The following is an 8,339-nucleotide window of genomic DNA, read 5'->3' as shown; positions in this document are numbered from 1 at the left end:
GGCGTTATAGTGCCCCCATAGCGGCGGAATATGCGAATGGTTTGAGAGCATGACATCAGACAGCTGGAATGCCGACCGGTGAAGATGCCAGAAGTGGGACAGCTGCTGGCCGCTACCCTGTTTACGTGTTATACTGTATGACACATGCTGGTTGTTAGGATTTGCAACGTTTAGTGGATTATATAACACTAATATTTCTCCTCTGGGGTATTTTTTGGAAACTATTCAGTCTCTGTAATCCGTAAAATGTTCCTGTTGAGGTGACTTATCTACAGAGGTAGAGTAAGTTTCCGATCTTCTTTGCGATAGTCAGATGCAAACACGGATCAAACTGGGGTGACTGGACGTTTATTCCAAACAGACACTTTCATGATGACTGTCAAGTCCTTGCAGCTACTTAGAGGCTTTATATCAAAAACACTGAAAAATAGATTTATCTACAAACTGCATTGTTTACTCTAGAATCCTGAGAAATAGACAACTCAATAACAAAGTTCTCATAGTTCATAATAAGCTACAATGTCTGCAATTACCAGAAACTACAGTACAAAATATACTCATTTTCTCAAAAGTCTATCACCCATTGCTTTGCACTGACGTTAATTTGCAAGGTTGAAAAGCATTAGTTACCATAGGGCAATACTGAAAGAAATTATTTTAAGCATCTCATTGGATATTGATTATATCTGAATCATGGGGGCAAATCTTTTGCTCCTTTATCCCCTAAAATATCCCTTTTAAATTGTCTTTATACATGCTCAATAATCCAGGTAAGATAATCACAGAAAGTGGGTCTCCCACTTAATGTTGTGTCCAGATGAACCGATTCAACTTTCTGTGATTCCCTTATAAATTGTTTTTCAGAAGACCATACTTGAGTCAGCAATGGATAAACAAGTTGTAAAACATTAAAATAACAGCACAATTCCAGTAGACTCTCACATCTTTGTTACACAGAATATTAGCAGGATTTTTTTGTGCTATATTTTAAAGCTTTCATTGTGCCTTTGTAATGAGTTCAAACATCAGAATGAACACCACACTGACAAGGCCCTTAACACAGGAAACTTGCTGTTAACTTTCATTTTCAAAATTAGCTATAAAAATTGAACATTAAAATGTACTTAATGTGACTATCTCCCTTGGTAACAAAAACTATCGAAATAAACATTTCATCCTTGAATACAGTAGGTCTGTCAGAGCTCATCATCAGAGATAAATGTATTCAAGTGTTGCTCATCTGAGGCCCCCTCGGTGTTGCCATGTGTATTACTGGACACATGCAAAGACTCTGATAAACTTATCCCAAGATCCTCCAATTCTTTAGACATGCCATCATAATTGTATTCAGCTGGTTTGTGATGGAGACCGTCATCACTTGCCATTGTGGTGTATCCATGGGTTTCTTTCGGGGTTTGAGGGAGGTCTTCCTCATTGATTTCTGTATAGTCACTGACACCCTCACTGAGCCAAAGAGGCCCAGTGCCCGTTAACTGATCAAGATCCTCCAAACCTTCTTTACTTGTTTCGGTGGGTGAGGTCCTCTCACAAGATCCACAATGTAATGGTATGGAAACTGCTAAGGGATCAGCAGTCCCTGGTGATTCATTGTCGGTTATGAGTGATGCATAAGGGAAGAGGTCATTTTCCTGTTTGGTTTCCATTGGTCGCTGTTTATAGTGCAGATCATTCTCCTTTATCTCAATCTCTGCGCTGCAGGTAGGTGAGTTGACTGGAGACTCAAAATCTTTGCGCAGCACTTCCAGAAGGTGGCGCATTTTATCCTTAAAAAGCAAGAACGTGCCTCATGAGAAGAGAGAAAAAGAGCCCTTTGCAACTTCCTTTCTACAGACCACTTGTGGAGGCATTACGAGTAGCTTCATTTGCTTAGTATTGATTCAAACTTTTTCCCAGCCACACATTTCATGTTTTGCATGGAATTATATGCTCACCTCATCGAGTCGGTGCTTATTCATGTCAATGTGACGCTTTAACACCCGCTCTAAGACTCTAGCAAAGAACAAAACACACACAAAACACCACTCATTCTGCAATGACATCTCAGGAGGGATAAATAACCCTTTATTAATAAAAACACTGTCAGATATTTAAAAACTGTATGAGGTAAGCGCAGTAGTATCCTGAATGAAAAATGTGTGTAGGTTAGATTAAACAATAGATTGAAGGTCTCAAATCCATAGAAAATGGGTTATAAAATGGCAAACCTGTCAGAGAAGAGCCCCCTGGACAAGATGTCATTTGTAACCTCAGCAATAAATTCCAGGTACATTAATTCCTCCTCCCTGTTGAGGGGGGACAGGTGATATTATTACACTTCTCACATAGCTAGTTGTTTTGTGCGATCTATACAGTGTAGTTCTTTTTAAATTGGATTTGCACATGGCAATTCAAGAATTTCTGATTCAGATTATGATCTGCTGAGCGTGTAAGTTTTAGACATGACTGAATAGGCTGAACTTTAACTTACTCTGCAGACACGCTCTTCATAATAGGAGACTTCATGCCCTCTGGTGAGACCCTGGAAGATGGCCACGCCACTTAAGTGCTTTGACAGACTGAGAAAATACACAAGTATAGGTCCTAACATTGAGCATACAATCAAAAATGTTAACTTCAAGATTTTACCTGCATGAATGAAGGAAATCACTGCTTCTGCTTTTGTTTATCTGGATTGGTTGTCGAGAAACCAAGATGTTTGGACCAATGGACTCATCCTCTGACCACTCACGCTCTGTGCTAAATCCCTGTCCAACAGGAAGTATGTAGAAGAGAGAGGATATTCAGTACATATACTTTACGTGGAAGGTCATGGTTACCATTTATATTTTAGAGTTGTTCATACCTTACAGAAACATCACAACTTAATATCAGTGACCTTGAGCTAAAGATATTTTTACCCTACCATTTTAAGAGAGCCTCTTATTGGATAATGCTGCACACTACAGCCAGCCAAATGATTCAGTCAGAATGATTGATGGTGCTGCCTTAGTCATTCTCCCTTACATGATTTTGTGCAGGCAAGACATTGATTGACTTGAAAGTTAAGATATAAAAGTTAAGATATCTTAGAAGACACTTGCAAGGTAAGACAATCACATTTATTTCTACACCCTTTAGTCAAATTATGGTGAATGTCTGCCATATCTTTCGCATCCTGAATTCCCCTTAAAGCTGCTAGGAGAAGTTTCGGGTTTTTGTTGACTTTGCATGACACGGTGGAAAAAAACAGTGCTGTTTCACAAAAAGAAGACTTCATTGTTGCAAAGACCTATGTTAATCCTTTGGCAACTCGTGCATTAGTTTTGAAGAGAAGAATGAGAGTTTTGTGGTGTTTTTGAAACAAGACTGAGATAAAACCTGGTATATGTTCTAGACCATGAGTTTTGAAGAGAAGAATGAGAGATGTTGTGGTGTTTTGAAACAAGACTAAGATAAAACCTGGTATATGGCTAGACCATGACTATGTATATCTAATGTCTGTTTTTGCACTACTATGTTTAAAAAGCAGCTGTTTTGATCACACTGATTCATTTTGAAAGACCAACGGCCAATGGGGAAACACCAACTCGGCTGTCCGACCAAAGGTGAAACTCCATTACTCACTTAGGCACGCACTCAGTCACTCACGGACAACCGCATGTGTAGGGCTGGCCCCGCTGTTGTGATCCAGCCAAAAAGAGGGATTTGCAAGAACTACAGTGATGAGGTAATGTATCTCTGATGCAGCTATGTATCCCATCTGGGTGCCATAAATTGTTTTGTCAGATTTTATGGGGAATGCAAACATTTGAAATCTTATAGCAAAATGTCACCGATGGTCTCAATGGATAATGTCAGTTGTATAGAGGCAGCAAAATCAAATTGAGACTGATAAATAATCAGTAAAGAAATCCTCATAGCAGCTTTAAGCTAAAGTCCAATGTGTGTGAACCTGGAGACTGTCTTCAATTTCTGTTGGTTCTCCTTTAACTAAAATCAGTCTGTCCCTCAATCTCCCCATTCTGCTGATTGAGAACCCCTTCAATATTTCAGTACTATTTTCTCTATGAAAGTACTATCATAAGCAGCAGTAGAAGAATGAAATAAAATTGTAGCAATTACCTGAGGTGGATCATCAAATTCTGTTGAGTATTCCTTGGTTTGTGTGCTAAGAAAGAATTCAGAAAAATAAAAGAAAATACATCTATGTGTTGATATAAATATTTGGAAGACACATTGTTGCTGCTATATTTTCTCTTTAAGTATGAGAGGGGTACCTTCCATGATATGTCTCCTGTCGCATCAACCCGAGGTTGGAGCAATCCTGGTTTGTTTTTCTTCTCGGGGCGGTGTAGTAGCGGTATTTTGACAGGTATGAATGCTTGTCTGATTTTAGGGTTCTAGGAGTAAATGGTTTGTCCTGGGTGAAATAGCGTGAATGCTTTTGGAGCAAGTCTCCACTATAAGTCTTCTGGACAGGGTCCTGGAAAGTCTTGTAGCCACTCTGGGCTCCTGAGGTGGCAGAGGTGCATGCTGCCTGCTGCCTGTGAGGGGATCCATCTGGACTGCTGTATTTCAACTCTGAAGTTGGGCGAATGGTATTGGAGTTCCTCCAAGAATCAGCAATTGAGCATGGCCGATAAACAATCTGCTTGACATGAAAGGAGGTGTTGACCCTTGCAGTGGAGATCATGGAACTTCCTGAGTACAAATAAGGGCTCTCATCCCCTTGAACTGATCTCCTACCCTAAAAATCAAACATATGGTAGGGTTGGAAACATTTTTCAAGGTTTTGAATTAAAAACCAAAATATCACTCCTCTAAAAGTAACCTTTAATTATCTTCAGCATATACTGTAGAACAACACAGGTGAGAGTATTAAAGGCAATAATGGAATCATTTATGTTACCAAAAGGCAACTATCTTGGAGTTCAAAGCCACACAGTCATGCAGTAAATACTTGTGAAGCTGCAGTTTCTCCTCTGGCCAAGGTCACACTTAGATTATATATTCCGTAAAATCAACAACATGTCTTGCTATAATGACAAGATGCCTCTGCAACGCTGTTATGATTCCTTACCTGGGTTGAAGAGCAGGAGGCTCTTCCATTCCTTTGGGAGAGAGAGAAGGCTGAATGAGGACGACCCCCTCTCTTCAACTGATCACACCTTATCTGGTCATTATCTGTAAATATATACACACAATTACATATAAATAAACCCAAAAGACAGTTTCCTCAGTATATTAATGGCAACTGAAAATGCAATTTCTTATTTGCAATGGAAAAAGTACCCATAATCAAATATATACAACTTACACTTTACACTATGTATCAAGCTTTTGGGTACTGAGACATCAATGGCAGCTGTAGAAGAACAAAAATTGTGTGAGCTTACCTCTATGGAATAGAGTTGGGATAATAAATCCAATCTTACATAGCAACACACAATAATAGCTTTTGTAAAGACAAATGGTTAAACTACTACAATGTATTTTTATGGCTTGAACCAATGTGATCTACTGAATTTCTCTGGGACCAATTGGTATGACTGCTGTTTCCCACCTTTTGCTGAGTAGACCTTTTTGTAATGAGACACCATGTGGTCTCTAATGATGGATTGAGTCATTCTGCTGGAAGACCGTGGGCAGAAAGCTGTAAACACACAAGGAGTGATAAAAGTCCATCATTAATTACCAATTAAATTCAATTGTAAAGCAGTGCTACTAATATCTTACCAATCATTAAACTTGTCTCTTGGTGTTCAAAACAGCATAAATAATACTTACGACTGCTTTTCATGCTCTGTCCTCTGCCATTACTAATGCTGCACCCAGGTACAGGTGATGAATTCCCTGGAAGATCCCCCAATAATTAGCTTGACATTAACAGGGTGGAAAAGCTGAGTGAAAATCACTGCTTTCAACTTCAACTTTGAAGTAGTTATAACAGAAAATCATGACATGAGAGGTTAGCATTGACTGACTTTGCCCGCAGCGCTACATAACAGGTTACAGCAGCCTCAGTTCTCAATCTGGTCCTTGTTTACCACCATTACTGCTGGTTTTCTATTCTGCCAGGTGGTGAAGAACCTTGGCCTGTTGTGCCAGTTATTCTAGCCTCGAATCAGGGAGGTTTAAAAACCTGGAACAACAGGTGAATATAACTAACTACCAGGCAGAATAAAAACCCAGCAGAGGTAGCTGAGGACCGGAATGAGAACGACCCAAGTGTCTCCAACTACATGGCCAAAAGTATGTGGACACACCCATTACTAACAGATGCATAAAATCAAGCATACAGCCATTCTATCTCCACAGACAAACACTGACAGTAGAACGGGTTGTACTGAAGAGCACAGTGACTGTCAATGTGACACTGTCATACAATGCCATTTTTCCAGCAAGTCAGCTGGTCAAATTTCTGCCCTGCTAGGGCTTCCCCGGTCAACTGTAAGTCTGTTATTGTGAAGTGGAAACGTCTCGGAGCAACAACAGCTCAGCCATGAACTGGTAGGCCACACAAGACCACAGATCGGGACCGCCAAGTGCTGAAACACATAACAATTACCTGTCTTCAGCTGCAACACTCACTGCCGAGTTCCAAACTGCTTCTGGAAGCATCATCAGCTCAAGAACTGTTTCATGGCCAAGCAGCCACACAAAAGCCTAAGATCACCATGCACAGTGCCAAACATCAGCTGGAGTGGTGTACAGCACACCACTATTGGACTATGGAGCAGTGGAAAGTGTTCTCCAAAGTGATGAGTCATGCTGCACTATCTGGCAGTCTGGTGGACCAATCTGGCTTTGGCAGATGCCAGGAGAACGCTATCTGCCCAAATGTATGGCACTAACTGTAAAGTTTCGTGGAGGAGGAATAATGGTCTGGGGCTGTTTTTCATGGTTTGGCTGAGACCTCTTTGTTCCACTGAAGGGAAATCTTAATGCTACAACATACAATGGCATTCTAAAGAATTGTAAGATTCCAACATTGTGGTAGCAGTTTGGGGAAGACCCTTTCCTGTTTCAGCATGACAATATCCCCATGCATAAAGCAAGGCCCATAAAGACATGGTTTGCTGAGTTTGTTGTGGAAGAACTTGGCTGGGCTGCACAGAGCCCTGACCTCAACCCCATCCAACACCTTTGGGATAAATTGGACCACCGACTGCAAGCCAGGACTTCTCACCCAACATCAGTACCCGACCTCACTAATGCGCTTGTGGCTGAATGGGAGCGAATCCCTACAGCCATGTTCCAAAATCTAGTGGAAAGCCTTCCCAGAAGATTGGAAGCTGTTAGAGCAGCAAAGGGGGGACCAACTCCACATTCATGCCCATGGTTTTGGAATGAGATGTTCAACAAGCACATATGGTTGTGATATTCTGGTGTCCCACATATGTTTGGCCATGTAGTGTACATGTGAATGTCCATTTGATTAGCTGCTAAGATATGCATGTATGTAACTTTATGTATGTAAAATACGCTGAAAGCTACAGGCAACCGAGAGCAAATAACGCCTGATTTTGATACAAGCTTAGCACAAGGCTAAGGTTTAATACCATCGTTACATCACCAAGCGTGTGTAAGAAAAGCAGAATAAATTTACTGTTAACTGGCAAGCATATTTGACATTTGAATTTGAATATTTGCACGCTTCACCAAAATCCGCGACCGTTGAAAACTGTGACCATATGGTTGTGCTTAACGCAAAGAAAACGTCACTGCACGGTCGTCACCAGATGGCGTTGACATTGAACGACCACCCTCCTAGACCGTTATGCCGACCCTAACCACACCTAATCCATACGTAAACCTAACCAGAAAGTGGTAGGGCTACTCGCAGGTTTTCGCGTAGCTCAATCATGGTCAAAATTTTCGACTGTCACATACTTTGGCTTAACAAATAATAAGGTGGGGAAGTTGGAAAACGCAAGCTTAGTCATTTTTGCACCCCTACATCGTTACCTTTTTTTGATTCCATACTAATGTCACACTCAGTGTATCCCATGTTCCTCAGAAACCCTCTCGTACATCACCGGTAGGGCTTGGGAATTTCCCAAGTCGAAGACGTGGTTTAGCATTTCAGCGTTGGAATATAGGTGGGTTAGCATTCAAGCTAACACTACCCGCAAAGCAGACAATGGGGCTTCCCCGTCGCCATGCTGGTTGCTATGTTCGCCTGACGTCATCACGCTATGCGTAACGAGCAGACGCACATACACGCAAAACAAATCACCTCCTGTGACGGCTAGTAAATGTCAAACCCCAAACCTTCACTAAACCCAACCAATTAAACCTGAAACTGTGGTCTTTAATGGATATCACTGTCACACACA

The 8,339-nt window shown here is 41.1% G+C and overlaps 1 protein-coding gene across 1 annotated transcript; it reads right to left on the bottom strand.

Annotated features, from left to right (window-relative positions):
• Positions 1-339: 339 nt before the first annotated feature.
• On the bottom strand, positions 340-8,118 carry spata7 (spermatogenesis associated 7). The gene is made up of 12 exons (XM_056296368.1): positions 7,969-8,118; positions 5,788-5,853; positions 5,564-5,653; positions 5,318-5,365; positions 5,081-5,184; positions 4,278-4,747; positions 4,123-4,168; positions 2,647-2,765; positions 2,489-2,539; positions 2,226-2,303; positions 1,953-2,010; positions 340-1,784 (listed from the first exon to the last, which is right to left on the bottom strand). Exons 1-12 carry the CDS (start codon positions 8,009-8,011, stop codon positions 1,197-1,199), a joined length of 1,761 nt encoding a protein of 586 aa, XP_056152343.1. The 5' UTR covers positions 8,012-8,118; the 3' UTR covers positions 340-1,196.
• Positions 8,119-8,339: the final 221 nt, after the last annotated feature.

Source organism: Lampris incognitus, chromosome 16, assembly GCF_029633865.1.
Source record: "Lampris incognitus isolate fLamInc1 chromosome 16, fLamInc1.hap2, whole genome shotgun sequence".
In the NCBI taxonomy this organism is placed as follows: Eukaryota; Metazoa; Chordata; class Actinopteri; order Lampriformes; family Lampridae; genus Lampris; species Lampris incognitus.
Note: the sequence above shows the minus strand (reverse complement) of the source record. Positions and strands in the feature narration are given on the sequence as shown.